Genomic DNA, 15,568 nt, shown 5'->3' with positions numbered 1-15,568 from the left:
CTTTTAAGAAGAGGAAAAGACACCAAGGATGTGTGCATACAGGGGGACTGTCATGTCACAATAAAGCAGCAAGAAGGTTGCCATCTGCAAGCCAAGGAGAGAAGCCTCAGAGAAAAACAACCCTGCTGTCACCTTGGCCTTAGACTTTCAACTTTAAAAAATGTGAGAAAATAAATTTCTGCTGTTTAAGCCACCTAGTCTGTGGCATTTTGTGATGGCAGCCCTAGCAAACTAATCTACCCCTCCAGGCTGAAACCCTTTAGAGGGAAGGTTAAAAAATAAGACAGTTTGAGGGAATCTCAGAGAAGTGGGGCTTGTTTCTCACTTCTTTGGACAAGACAGTAGCAACTTAAAGCTCCCTTAAAGAATTTCTATGTTCAAGGCCAGATGTAGTGGGTCACGCTTATAATCCCAGCACTTTGGGAGGCCAAGGTGACAGATCACTTGAGGTCAGGGTTAAAAACCAGCCTGGCCAACATGGTGAAATCCCATCTCTACTGAAAAATCAAAAATTAGCCAGGTGTGGTAGCATGCTCCTGTAGTCTCAGCTACTCAGGAGGATGAGGCAGGAGAATCACTTCAGCCTGGGAGGTGGAGGTTGCAGTGCGCTGAGATTGCGCCACTGCACTCCAGCCAGGGTGACAAAGTGAGGCTCCATCTCAGAAAAAAAAAAAAAAAGAATTTATATGTTTAGTAGCCCAGGTAACACACTGGAAGTGACAGAATGGCATAATAATGTGGAAGAAACCAAATACCACCTTTCTGATTCCTCTGGAGAAAGGATTCCTTGATTTCCAAAGATAACCTTATAGTAGCAATGAGCATATCTGCCATGCAGACCTCGGTTTCTTTTTTTTTTTTCTGAGACAGAGTCATACTCTGTTGCCCAGGCTGCAGTGGCACGATCTTGGCTCACTGCAACCTCTGCCTCCCGGTTCAAACAATACTCCTGCCTCCACCTCTCAAGTAGTTGGGATTGCAGGCGCCCCCAACCATGCCCGGTTAATTTTTTTTTTTTTAATTTTTTTTTTTTTTTTTTTTTTTTTGAGATGGAGTCTCGCTGTTATCCAGGTTGGAATGCAATGGCGCAATCTCGGCTCACTGCAACGTCTAACTGCCGGGTTCAAGCAATTGTCCTGCCTCAGACACCTGAGTAACTGGGACTACAGGTGCATGCCACCATACCAGGCTAATTTTTTGTATTTTTAGTAGAGACAGAGTTACACTATGCTGGGCAGGCTGGTCTCAAACTCCTGACCTTGTGATCTGCCTGCCTCGGCCTCCCAAAGTGTTGGGATTACAGGCGTGAGCCACTGCGTCCGGCCCAATTTTTGTATTTTAAGTAGAGATGATGTTAGTCAGGGTGGTCTTGAACTCCTGACCTCAAGAAATCCACCGCCTTGGCCTCCCAAAGTGTTGGGACTACAGGCGTGAGCCACCATGCCCAGCCACAGACCTTAGTTTCTAACACCATTCTCCAATAAAAGGAACCAGGGCTCCTTGGAGAAATGGATGACTCTAGGACTAGAGTAGGAAATGTATAAGATAGACCTAGAGCATCTGAAAGTACCAAAAAGTAAGAAAAGGGTATGTCACAATGAAACTGAGTGTAGGGTATGTGGAAGTCCTCTGTACTTTCTGGCACTATAAAAGTAAAAAGGGAATACAGGAGTTAATGAAGGAGCTCTCCAATGGCCAGATCTGGAACAATTTGAGCAACAAAAAATAAACTAATATTGGATTATAAGCCAAAGTATAAAATAAATATCCTTGAGTCCATACTGAGATAAATGAATTATTAAGTTAATAAATGAGGGAGAAGAGACAAATCTCCTGTGCAGAAGAATTCCATATAGTTTATGTTGATACTCTGCCCTTAAGGAGGAAAAACATAACTATCCACTCATTAAGTGAGGGTGAACATACTTTCTTCCAAAGTGTACAGTATGGAAACAGATTTTTTTTTAAGAGTACCTTATAGTGGAGAAACTTGACAAGCACTATCTCATGCCAGGTGATCGAGGTTAACATCAGCAGTGATCAATCATTTTGAAAAACATACCCATGATGTGATGTGTTGAGACTGGTACTTTACTTCTGTGGTCTTTGTCCCAAAACCCATAACCCCAGTCTAATCCTGAGAAAAGACTCAGACAATTCCCAATTGAGGGACATTCTATAAAACACCTAATCAGTAATCCTTAAAATTGTCAAGATCATCAAAAACAAGAAAAGGTCTAAAAAACAAGAAAAGACTGAAAAGAAGCTTAAGGAGACATAATGTCTAAATGTAACGTAGTACCCTGGATGAGACCCTAGAATTAAAGAAGGACAGCAGGAGAAAACTGAAGAAATCTGAATAAAGTATGGACTTTCATAACAAGGTATCAATACTGGTTCATTAATTGTGACAAATGCATCATACTTAAGTAACATGTTAATAATAGGGAAGACTGGGTGTGGGGCATATAGAAACTCCCTATACTATCTTTGCAATAATTTTCCAGACCTAAAACTGTTAAGTGGCCAGGTATGGTGACTCACACCTATAATCCCAGCACTTTAGAAAGCCAAGGCAGGAGGATCAGTTGAGGCCAGGAATTGGAGACCAGCCTGGGCAACATAATGAGACCCTCATGTCTACCAAAAAATAAAAAATTAGACCAGCATGGTGGAATGCACCTACAGTCCCAGCTACTTGGGAGGCTGAGGTGGGAGGATCGCTTGATCCCAGGAGTTTGAGGCTGTAGTAAGCTATGATCGCACCACTGCTCTCCAACCTGGGTGACAAAGCAAGACCCTGTCTCAAACAAACAAAGAACAACAACGACAACAAAAAATCCCTGAAAAACTGTTAAGTTTAAAAGACAGAGATCAAGACTACCCTTTCTACTAAGCAGCTCAGAGTCCTCATTAACCCCAAGAACAGACATTCACAAGCAGCCCAAGAAAGTTGTTATAAGCCAGCTCAAAATACAGAAGTGGCACACCAAGTGCTGTGGTACACACCTGGAATCCCAGCATTTGGTGAGCCCAAGGCAAGAAGATCATTTGGAGCAAGGAGTTTGAGACCAGCCTGGGCAGCAGAGCGACACCCTATCTCTACAAAACTAAAAAAGAAAAAACTTTTTAAAATATACAGAACTCGGCCGGGCGCAGTGGCTCACGCCTGTAATCCCAGCACTTTGGGATGCTGAGGTGGGTGGATCACGAGGTCAAGAGATTGAGACCATCCTGGCTAACACAGTGAAACCCCGTCTCTACTAAAAATACAAAAAATTAGCCAGGCATGATGGCGGGCGCCTGTAGTCCCAGCTACTTGGGAGACTGAGGCAAGAGAATGGCATGAACCCGGGAGGCGGAGCTTGCAATGAGCTGAGACCGTGCCACTGTACTCCAGCCTAGGTGACAGAGCAAGACTCCGTCTCAAAAAAAAAAAAAAAAAAAAAAAACTGACATTCAATAAGAGATAGTCTTGTGAGCCAACTGCATAAAATATTAGCCAAACACTTAAAAGTAGTTAAGATACCCAGGGCAATATTTCCCAAACTAGTGTGCTTTGCTATATTATTCTGTACCATAATAGGTAAGCCATGAAAATAGTAACCTGTGATCAAATAAACTAAACAAGACTGAGTTAAACAAAATTGAATAGGCTTCTTTATTAATGGATTTCTCAGAGCTTTTATATTCTAGCAGACATTATGAATTCCAAGAGGAGGATACACTAACATTTCCCTCCAGAAGAGGTTTTCCTTTTTTTCTCCTCACTACCCTAAGAAATAATACAAGAAGAGTATTCTGTTTAACACTACTTTGGGGAATACTGCTCTCAGGGGAGAGCAAAGCCTCAAGAATAGAGTCTCTTACTAGGTGACTGGAAAGAAAAAATAAATCCAGCAAAGAATATAGTGAAGAAGATAAGACTGGAGAGTCCAATATTACAAAAGCAAGAAAGGAAATAGTTTCTAAATAGCTAGAGACAATCAACAGGACCAAACGACTGAGAGGTCAAATAGAGTAAGAATAAAAATGTTCTTTGGTTTTGATTAGGAATACTGCCATTTGTGACCTTCAAGAGAATAGTTGCAGAAAAGGAGAGGAAAGAAAGATGGCAGACTTTTTAAGATTAGGATGGGTATGAAAAAAGAGGTAGATGGAACATTTGTAGACCATCGATAATCTGACTTTAGCAATGAAAGTGAAAAAACAAATGTGTTGGTTGGAAGAAAGGAATATATAGATTTTTTTTTCTTTACTTAGAACAGGGAACACCCACATCCTGTTGAAGGTAAAAAGTGAAACAAACTGAGACTGACAGTTCAGTAGAGCTGGGCAAGGCGGTGCACAACTGCAGTCCCAGCTACTCAGAGGCTGAAGCAAGAAGATCACTTGAGCTCAGGAGTTCAATGCTGCAGTGCATCATGCCTGTGAAGAGCTACTGCTCTCAAGCCTGGGCAACACTGTGAGACCCTGTCTCTTTTTTTTTTTCTTTTTTTTCTTTATTATACTTTAAGTTTTAGGGTACATGTGCACAACGTGCAGGTTTGTTACATATGTATACATGTGTCATGTTGGTGTGCTGTATCCATTAACTCATCTCTTAAAAAAAAAAAAAAAAAAAGGCCGGGCATGGTGGCTCATGCCTGTAATCCCAGCACTTTGGGAGACTGAGGTGGGCAGATCATTTGAGGTTGGGAGTTCAAGACCAGCCTGACCAACATGGAGAAACCCCTTCTCTACTAAAAATACAAAATTAGCCAGACACAGTAGCACATGGCTATAATCCCAACTATTCGGGAGGCTGAGGCAGAAGAATCGCTTGAACCTGGGAGGCGGAGGTTGCAGTGAGCTGAGATCACGCCATTGCACTCCTGCCTGGGCAACAAGAACAAAATTCTGTCTCAAAACAAACAAACAAACAAACAAAAAAAGTCCAATGGCTGAAAGAATGGAACCAAGAGTATTAATTACTAAAAGAGACTTTCCTTTGAGACCAGAGAGAAGAATGTGAATTGTAATGCTTAACCATTCTAAGTAGGAAGACCTTACTTTAATACTGCAAACTTTCATGGATTTCTACCTACTGTGCCCAAGAGTTTTTCAGTCTTTAGAGTTAGGCATGTGGCGCATATAAATTTATTGATTCCTTGACCCTATCAGAGCATGTCTATGTTATTATGGTGAAGAGGAGGGGGTTATAGGGAAGCATTTAGCTGAGGGCCTTAATCTTCTTGAAATAAGAAAGCAAGGTAGAGGCTGTCAACAGGAAAGTAAGAAGCTCACAGAGAGTTTATAATGACTTAACCGTAAGTGATTTTCATATGCAAAGTAAAACTTGTAATTATAATGGGCACTTACACACAAAAATGTGAAGATTACCAAAGAAGTGTATAGAAAGAAAGGCATCTACTATCCTGCCCAGAAATTTTCTTTTTTTCTGAGTCGGAGTCTCGCTCTGTTGCCCAGGCTGGAGTGCAGTGGCCGGATCTCAGCTCACTGCAAGCTCCGCCTCCTGGGTTCACGCCATTCTCCTGCCTCAGCCTCCCGAGTAGCTGGGACTACAGGCTCCTGCCACCTCGCCCGGCTAGTTTTTTGTATTTTTTTTAGTAGAGACGGGGTTTCACCGTGTTAGCCAGGATGGTCTCGATCTCCTGACCTCGTGATCCGCCCGTCTCGGCCTCCCAAAGTGCTGGGATTACAGGCTTGAGCCACCGCGCCCGGCCCCAGAAATTTTCATAACTCTACTATACCTACAGAAGTTGCATAAGTCATAAATTATTAATATAGTTACCAATGAGCTAATGAAAACAAGGATTATGTAGTAGCAAGTATGATTACAGTTCAAACTTTTTATATTTAAAACTTTGTATAGTTTTCCATCTGCATAAAACACCAACCCTAATAGCTACTTAGCTATACAAAATTTCATTCTATTTTCTTTCAATGAAGACACTGACATGACATTCCATTGCTTAAAATTTATTTTTAGATTCTAATCTTTTGGCTAATTCCATTAACAATTCAAATTGAGTACATAATGATTGATCAACTATGTCCAAGACACAAGTGTGGCTCACATATAGCTCGAGGGCCCATCTATCATAACATTTTGATCACAAAAAGGCAGCCATAGCTGATTATTTATTCAATACATCACCCTATAGAGATTTTAAAAGTCACACAGCTGAAAAACTATATGGTGACTACCATAGGGTAGAGGAGTCAGAGGCGGCTTCGTTCTTTAAATAACGAAATTAATATTGATCAGTGTGCACGGAATAAAAATGAGACAATAACCACACCAAACCTGGCAGTCGCCAGATTTGTGTGTCTTTGAAGCTAAGGGGGCCACATAGGCCAGATGATTATTATCGACAGCTCACCAGCTGAGCTCAGAGAATAGGCAGCATCTGTACACAGCCCACTCTTGAGAACCAGAATTTACAGTCATTTTTGTCTGGCAGGGACCAGAGAACATGGCACGGATAAACCGGGAAAAGTCTGACAGAAACAGGGTTGTTGGGGGTGAAAGGAGCGTTCAGGACTGCAATACCGGAAGGGATAAGACAACCGCTAGCGGATTAACATCCCGCCCCAGACCCCGGAGAGAAAAGAAACTATGGGAGTTGAAGAGAAAGGGGTCGTCCTTACCTTGTCATCCTCGCATCTCTTCCCCAGGCCCTCTCTGGCCTGCAGCCGGCTGCTGAGGCGGCCGTAGTCGGCCTCCTTCTGGTCAATCTGTTTCTTGTGCGTGTCCACCAATAGCAAGAGGTCCGAATTGCGCTTTTCCAGGCGCCCGCGGGCCACTTCGGTGCGCTGGACCTGGCCCTGCAGCTCGGCCACCTCCTCCTGAAGCAGGACGTGGCGGGAGGAGATGCTCCAGTAGTTGAAGGCGAGGACGACGATCACCACCAGTAGCACCACCAGCACGAGAGAGGGCAGGCGGCCAGCCCGCCGGTTGGCCCCGAAACCCACCATGGGGCCAAATCGGGCTGTATCCTAGGGGCCTCGCCGCAGACACCTGCAGGCAGAAGCCCAGGCCTCGGCTGGAGTTACCCGGGGGACACGGCCCCAGGGCCGGCCGAGGGAGGAGGAGGGCTTATCCGTCGGCGGCAAGCCGGAGAAGGGGGCGGGGCCGCAAGCCGCAGGTCCCTCCCCGCCCCCTTCCTCAAATCAGGCCAAAACGCGTTCCGGAGGCTTTGAACCCGACCCTGCACCTGCCCAAGGGAACCGGGAGAACCCAGCTGCCCGCACCCCGAACCCAGCACCTCACGGTTGGGAGGCGGGGAAAAAACCGGAAGGGGGCGGATTTACTCTGGCCCCACCCACTGGCTGGGGCCGAGTCGTCTAGGGGACCATTTCCGAGTTTCCGCCAACACCCCCTCTTGTCGCGAGAACATTGCTTCCTCTCGTCTCCCTGCAGTCCTATCTCGCGAGATTTTTCTCTGTCACGTAGGTTGTTGTGTTAATTTTGGCGGTCTCAGATGTCTCAGGCACCTGGGTCGGAGTCCTTTCTGTTCTTACCTACTGGATTCCCTTGATTCAAAGTCTAGGGAGTTCCTGCCCTACACTGGCCCTCGCGAAAATATTTGTCTTTGAGGACGTCTGGGGCTGCGACCGCGGAATAGAAAAAAATAGTAGGTGAGCTGCAGCCAAAAAGGGGCAACTAGAAAGGTTTTGTACTTGCTTCTGTAGAAGGGGAATTTCTCTTTTCTGCTAATGATGTGGAAAGAAAAAACAAAAAGACCGTAAAATAGCGATGCCCTAAACATAATGGAGAAAAGCGGGAGAAACCAAGCTTTAGGACTGAAAGGGGTGGTGCCAGTCTCGTTTCCAAGGTTACTGCTTTCGCGAACCGAAAGAATTTCAGAATGTGGCAAGCTCCAGTTTTTAAACGCACAGCTGCTTTTGCCTCAACTGGGCTTCAAAACAGAAAGTCCAGAAGCTGCCTTCGATGAATCGTATCTAATGCACTGTTACTGACAGCGAACACATTCTAGGTTAGAAATAATAGCTCTAACAAATTGTTTTGCGCACCTAGTCTCATCTTCTCAACGCAGTTTTACAGTTGAAGAATCCAAGACACAAAGATGTTTGGGAACTTTCTCATATCTGGTTTTAAATAGGCTTGAATCCAGATCATTGGGCTCTAAACACCATTGCTCTCTGCATATAGCAGGCTGTTTATATGTTGTGTGAATTTCAGTAATGCAAAAAAAAAAGCCCCCGCCTCTTTTGTTTTTTCTGTATAATTCTTTTGTCCGTGCATAGAAAAATATAAAGTTACTGGCTCTAACCTGTTTAAGGAGAGGATGAGGTTGCCTTATTTTTCAGACCTCAGGTTGAAGAACTTCCATGAGTATATAACCTCAAGAACGGAAAACCTTTTTTTTTTCAAATCAGAGTATTTTTATTCAAATCAGAGAGAGATATGATTTTGAGGCAGGAAGACTTGTCATCTTTGAATAATTATTCTGTGCTTCCTATCCTCAAAAATTATTTCCCTAAGTCCCGTAGTAGCGTAGAAAATTATTGCACCTTCAAAGAACAATACTCTCTCAGATGCAGTACAGAAAAACACCACCAAAATTATTAATACTTGGTTCACACCAGACGTGAGCTCTGGCTTCATAAGATCTAAGAAATCCTCTCCACTCTCAGATGACAAGCAGACTTTGGCAAAAGGAAGCAAAGCAAAAATGGGAAATCATTAATTATAATGAGCCTTCCCATCTGTGCTTTCCTCAGCTCATATTGGCCTTGCTCTGCTCAACCAGCAATAGAAAATTATACTAGGCCAGCTGCGCGGTGGCTCACGCCTGTAGCCCCAGCTACTCGGGAGGCTGAGGCAGGAGAATCACTTGAGTCGGTGAGGCAGAGGTTGCAGTGAGCCGAGATCGTGCCTTTGCACCCCGTCTTGGGCAACAGAGTAAGAAGTAAGACTCCGTCTGAAAAGAAAGAAAATTGTTCTATAAAGTGATGTTAACTACTTAAGATTTACTGTTCCCACGAGTGTTTTCATTTTTACATAGGCAAATCTAAAAGTATAAATATTGTACAAAACACACATACATTTTTTCAATAGATGTGTAATAGAACAATTGGGAACCATTATTCCATTTTACAGATACAGAGGTAACTTGCCGAAAGTCTTTTATGTAGTAAATGGCAGAGATGACCAATCCTCTTTCCACTCTTCCCTAGAGGATTTTTTTTTTTCCATTTTGATGGTTGTCTCATCAAGGTGTTTCTCCTACTGAATACAATCCAGATATTAAGACAGTGTTTAAATGCCCTCCCAAAAGTAGTTCTGAGTTAGGCATTAAACAAATTAAGGTAAAAGTCAATTCCTTAAACCAGGTAATGGAAGTTAACATCAACAGTGATGTCCTGTTGATAGTATGTATTGGTGATACAATATGATGATTGTAGCACTCTGTGTGGTCTTCTTCACAAAGACTCATAACCCTGGTCTACTCATGAGAAAAACATCAGACAAATCTCAGTTGAAGGACATTCTGAAAAATACTTGACCAGTATTCCTCGAACTTGTCAAGGTCATCAAAAACAAGGAAAATTGGAAAATCTTTCATGGCCAAAAGAAGCTTAAGGAGACATGATCATTAAATGTATCCTGGATGGGATCCTGGAACATGAAAAGGATATTAGGTAAAAACTAAGGAAATCTGAATAAAGTATGCATGTTAGTTAATAATAATATATCAGTACTGGTTCATTAATTGTGACAAATGCACCATACTCACGTAGGGGAAACTGGGTGTGGGATATATGGGAACTCTACTATTTTCACAATTTTTCTGTAGATCTAAAGCTTCTAAAACTTATTTTTTAAAAGTCCATTCCTGTCTTTTAGGAGATGTTATCAAGTATAGACATAAATATCATAACTGTAAAGGCAGTGTAATCATACATAAATAATGTTTCTTGTGGGTTTTCTTGTTTTATTTTGTTTTTTAAAAGATAGGGTCTTGCTCTGTCACCCAGTCTGGAGTGCAGTGGCTCAATCTCAGATCTCAGCTCACTGCAGTCTTGACCTCCCCAGTTCAAATGATCCTCCTGCCTCAGTCCCCTAAGTAGCTAGGACTACAGGTGCACACCACCACACCCAGCTAATTTTTGTACTTTTTTGTTCAGACAGGGTTTTGCCATGTTGCCTGGGCTGATTTTGAACTCCTGAGTTCAGGTGATCCTCCTGCCTGGGCCTCCCAAAGTGCTGGGATTAAGGCATAAGCCACCATGCCCAGCCAATCATAGACAAATAATGGGGTTTTTTCTTTCTTTTTTTTTGGTGAGACGGAGTCTCACTCTCGCCCAGGCTGGAGTACAGTGGCGTGATCGCACCTCACTGCAACCTCCGCGTCCTAGGTTCAAGGAATTTTCCTGCCTCAGACTCCCAAGTAGCTGGGATTACAGGCGCATGCCACCATGCCCGGTTAATTTTTTGTATTTTTTGTTTTGTTTTGTTTTTTGAGACAGAGTCTCGCTTGTCGCCCAGGCTGGAGTGCAGTGGCATGATCTTGGTTCACTGCAAGCCCCGCCTCCTGGGTTCATGCCATTCTGCTGTCTCAGCCTCCCGAGTAGCTGGGACTACATACAGGGGACCACCACCACGCCTGGTTAATTTTTTGTATTTTTAGTAGGGACGTGGTTTCACCATGTTAGCCAGGATGGTCTCAATCTCTTGACCTCGTGATCCGCCCGCCTCAGCCTCCCAAAGTACTGGGAATACAGGCATGAGCCACCGCACCTGGCCATAATTTTTTTTCTTAAGCTAGTTTAAGTTAGGTTTTTTCATTAGTAATAGAAGGAATCTTGCCTACCTATCTGTGTATTTCTTATTTCTATGAGCTGCCACCGTCTCTAACCTAGTCCTACCAAATGTCCTAAATATTGAGGAATAAACTATAAAATAATCAATTTTTCTGCCCAATTCCAGCATGCCAAACTTTTTATGGGTCAAAATATACTGAAGACAATATATGTGAAATTGTGTTGTGGGCTTAAGAAAAGGGGTCTGAAAGATTATGTAAGAGAAATAAATGACATAATTTTGCCTTTATTTATTTTGAGACAAGTCTCGCTCTGTCGCCAGGCTGGAGTGCAGTGGTGTGGTCTCGGCTCACTGCAACCTCCACCTCCTGGGCTCAAGTGATTCTCCTGCTTCAGCCTCCTGAGTAGCTGGGACTACAGGCGCGTGCCGCCACACCCAGCTAATTTTTGTATTTTTAGTAGATACAGGGATTCACCATGTTGGCCAGGATGGTCTCAATCTCTTGACCTCGTGATCCGCCCTCGGCCTCCCAAAGTGCTGGGATTACAGGCGTGAGCCACCTTGCCCGGCCGATTTTTTGCCTTTAAAGATGACTTCATCCAAACACAAAATTCCTACACCTGCTACCCTATAACAGATGCTTACCCCCCAACGAAATCTTTATAATTATTTAATGTATTTATTCATGAGACAGGGTCTCACTCTGTCACCCAGGCTTGAGTGCACTGGTGTGATCACAGCTCACCACAACCTCCACCTCCCAGGCTCAAATGATCCTTCCACGTCATCCTCCTGAGTAGTTGGGACGCCTGCCCCGCCCCCCCACCAATTAAACCTTAAAACATTGTATGTTGGCCGGGCGCCGGGGTTCACACCTGTAATCCCAGCACTTTGGGAGGCCGAGGCAGGTGGGTCACGAGGTCAGGAGTTCAAGACCAGCCAGGTCAGCATGGTGAAACCCCATCTCTACTAAAAATACAAAAATCAGCTGGGCATGGTGGCAGGCGCCTGTTATCCCAGCTACTCAGGAGGCTGAGGAAGGAGAATCGCTTGAACCCAGGAGGCAGAGGTTTCAGTGAGCCAAGATAGTGCCACTGCACTCCAACCTGGGTGACAGAGCAAGACTCTGTCTCGGAAACAAACAAACAATGCCTGGATTGGTGCATTTAAAAAAGATTAGAAAAATATATCCGGACTTATTGATAAAGCAAACTGTAGTCAATTTATATTTCAGCCACAGGCACAGGAAGGGAGTATGATGGCATGCATGAGTAGTGGATGCTGTCGTGTGCCACCAGATCCCTCTTCAGGAATGAGTGACATATTCCCCCAGCTGCTGGGAGTGCTGTCAGCAGACACCTCTCAGTGATCAGCCAGCCACCTTCAGAATTGCCTCAACTAAAGAGGGCTGTCTCATAAAGGGAATACCCCAGTCCCCCATCCAGTACTGGTCAACAGAACACACGTGTTATTTCCCTATGACAAATCCATTTCCTATAGTTGTGTAGCATGAGGCAATATACTGTAAGAGTAAAGTGGGCTCTGGAGTAAGAATTCATGGGCTGAAAGTTATCTCTTCACTCTTACTAATTTTGTAACATTGGGCAAGGTACTTAACCTTAGTTTTCTCATTTCCAAAATGGCAAATCAGTTAGGATTAAGTTTGGTGCCATGTAACAGGAAAATAAATAAATAAGATAATATTTTCTTGTATCACACATAAATCCAGAAACAGGCCATTCAGGACTGACACGGCAGGCTCCTTTGAGTTCACTGCTCAGTCATCCCTACAGTGTTGCCCTCATGTTCACTTCCAGCCATGACATTCTTGATGCAGGAAGCAGAAAAGGCCAGGCACGGTGTCTCATGCTTGGAATCCCAGCACTTTGGGAGGCTGAGACAGGAGGATTGCTTGAGCTCAGGAGTTTGAGACCAGCCTGGGCAACATAGTAAGACCTGTCTCTACAAAAAAAAATTAAAAGCAGGGATGGTGGTACACACCTGTAGTTCAAGTTGTTTGGGAGAGTGAAGCAGGAGGACTGCCCAGCCTGGGCCACAGAGCAAGATGCTGTCTCAAAAAACAAAAAGGGCCAGGCACGGTGGCTCACGCCTGTAATTCCAGCACTTTGGGAGGCTGAGGCAGGCGGATCACAAGGTCAAGAGATGGAGATGATCCTGGCCAGCATGGTGAAACCCTGTCTGTACTAAAAATATAAAAATTGGCTGGGCATGGTGGCACACACCTGTAGTCCCAGCTACTCAGGAGACTGAGGCAGGAGAATCTCTTGAACCCAGGAGGTGGAGGTTGCAGTGAACCAAGATTGAGCCATTGCACTCCAGCCTGGTGACACAGCGAGACTGTCTCAAAAAAAAAAGGAGGAAGGGTATACCCTCCCCCAACTTTTAAGAAGACTTCTCCAAATACACATTTCTACTCATATTTCATTGACCTGAATTTAGTCACAGAGTTATCTTAGACATTAAGGAGGCAAGGAAATACAGTGCTACAGCAGAGCAGCAGTGTACCCAGTTGAAAATTCAGATCTTTAGTAAAGGAAAAGAGAAGAAAAGGTACAAAGAGACAACCCAAAACCAAAAAACAACTCTGAAATCTATGAGGATAACAATAAAGCCCTTCTCATATGGTTGTTGTATTAAGTTAATAAGTGTACAGTGTTTAGAACTGGCACTTATCAAATATTCAGTAAATGTTGCTACTGCTGCTACCATTACAGCAGTGGTTCTCAATTTGTAGGAAGACATAAATGTTCAGTATATGTTCACTAACTTTTGCCCATGTACAGAAAAATTAATGTCTACAAAATGTCATTACTTTTTTAAAGAGTTTGAAATTGTGTTGAATAAATTTTTACTTAAAATTGAGCTGGTTATGGTGGCTCATGCCTGTGATAGCAGCACTTTGGAGCACCAAGGCAGGAGGATCACTTGAGGCCAGGAGTTCAAGACTGGTCTGGGCAACATAGCAAGACCCACATCTCTGCAAACAAATTTTTAAAATTAGCCAGGTAGGGTAGCACATGCCTGTGGTCCCAGCTACTTGGGAGGCTGAGGCTGGTGGATCTCTTGAGTCCAGGAGTTCGAGGCTGCAGTAAGCCATGACCACACTACTGCACTTCAGCTTGGGTAACAGGGCAAGATCTTGTCTCAAATAAGTAGCAGGGCAAAGTGGCTCATGCCTGTAATCTCAACACTTTTGGAAGCCGAGGTAGGAGGAGCACTTAAGGCAGGGAATTGGAGACCAGTCTAAGCAACATAGCAAGACCCCGTCTCTCTACAAAACAGTTAAAAGATTAGCTGAGTGTGGTGGTGTGTGCCTGTACTCCCAGTTACTTGGAGGCTGAGTTGGGAGGATCTCTTGAGCCCAGGAGTTCGAGGCTGCAGTGAGCCGTGATCAAGCCACTGCACTTTAGCTTAAGAGACAGAGCAAGACCCTGTCTCTAAAAAAAACTAAGTAAAATTACTAGTGAATCCACTTTAACCTTTTCATTATGTATTTTAAAATCAGTAGATACTGGCTGCATGCAGTGGCTCATGCCTGTAATCCCAGCACTTTGGGAGGCTGAGGCAGGTGGACCACCTGAGGTCAGGAGTTTGAGACCAGCCTGGTCAGCATGGTGAAACCCCATCTCTACTAAAAATACAAAACTTAGCCGGGTGTGGTAGTGAGCACCTTTAATCCCAGCTACTCGGGAGGCTGAGGCAGGAGAATTGCTTGAACATGGGAGGCAGAGGTTGCAGTAAACTGAGATTGCACCATCACGCTCCAGCCTGGGCAACATGAGCAAAACTTCATCTCAAAAAAAAAAAAAATCAATAGATACTAAATTTACAGTTACTATCACGTGATAATGTGTACAGTTTTTGACATTAAAAAAGAAGTTTGAGCTGGGCGTGGTGGCTCATGCCTGTAATCCCAGCACTTTGGGAGGCCGAGGCAGGCGGATCATGAGGTAAAGAAATCAAGATCATCCTGGCTAACACGGTGAAACCCCGTCTCTACTCAAAATAGAAAAAATTAGCTGGGCGTGGTAGCTCATGCCTGTAGTCCCAGCTACTCAGGAGGCTGAGGCAGGAGAATTGCTTGAACCAGGGAGGCGGAGGTTGCAGTGAGCCGAGATCATGCCACTGCACGCTGGCCCAGGGACAGAGTGAGACTCCGTCTAAAAAAAAAAAAAAGTTTGTAGAATCAAAAGATTAAGGCCAGAGCATTGTCACTGCCTGTAGTCCCAGCTACTTGGGAGCCTGAGGCAGAAGGATGGCCGGAGCCCAGGGGTTGAACACTGCAGTGCTCTATGATCGTGACTGTGATTAACCACTGCACTCCAGCCTGGGCAACATAGTGACACTCATCTCTAAAAAAATAAAATGTTGGAGACCGGGTGCGGTGACTCACGCCTGTAATCCCGGCACTTTGGGAGGCCGAGGCGGGCGGATCACCTGAGGTCGGGAATTCGAGACCAGCCTGACCAACATGGTGAAACCCCGTCTCTACTAAAAATACAGAATTAGCGGCTGGGCGCGGTGGCTCATGCCTGTAAGCCTGGCACTTTGGGAGGCCTGACTACACGGGGAAACCCCATATGTACTAAAAATATTTTTAAAATTAGCCAGGTGTATTGGTGGGCGCCTGTAGTCCCAACTACTGGGGAGGCTGAGGCAGGAGAATGGCGTGAACCCGGGAGGCGGAGCTTGCAGTGAGCCGAAATCGCGCCACTGCACTCCAGCCTGGGCGACAGAGCGAGACTCCCGTCT

General features: G+C 44.5%; 1 protein-coding gene across 1 annotated transcript in view; it reads right to left on the bottom strand.

Annotated features, from left to right (window-relative positions):
* The window catches only part of GOLM2 (golgi membrane protein 2), a 127,171-nt gene extending 119,783 nt beyond the window's left edge, over window positions 1–7,388 (bottom strand). The window contains exon 1 of the mRNA XM_017861013.1: window positions 6,655–7,388. Coding sequence (XP_017716502.1) covers window positions 6,655–6,981 — 327 coding nt within the window. The 5' untranslated portion in view covers window positions 6,982–7,388. The remainder of the gene's footprint in view (window positions 1–6,654) is intronic.
* Between the last annotated feature and the right edge of the window lie 8,180 nt (window positions 7,389–15,568).

Source organism: Rhinopithecus bieti, unplaced genomic scaffold (genome assembly GCF_001698545.2).
Source record: "Rhinopithecus bieti isolate Rb0 unplaced genomic scaffold, ASM169854v2 scaffold_55715, whole genome shotgun sequence".
Taxonomy (NCBI): domain Eukaryota; kingdom Metazoa; phylum Chordata; class Mammalia; order Primates; family Cercopithecidae; genus Rhinopithecus; species Rhinopithecus bieti.
The sequence above is the reverse complement of the archived record's forward strand: the minus strand, read 5'-3'. Positions and strand labels throughout refer to the sequence as shown.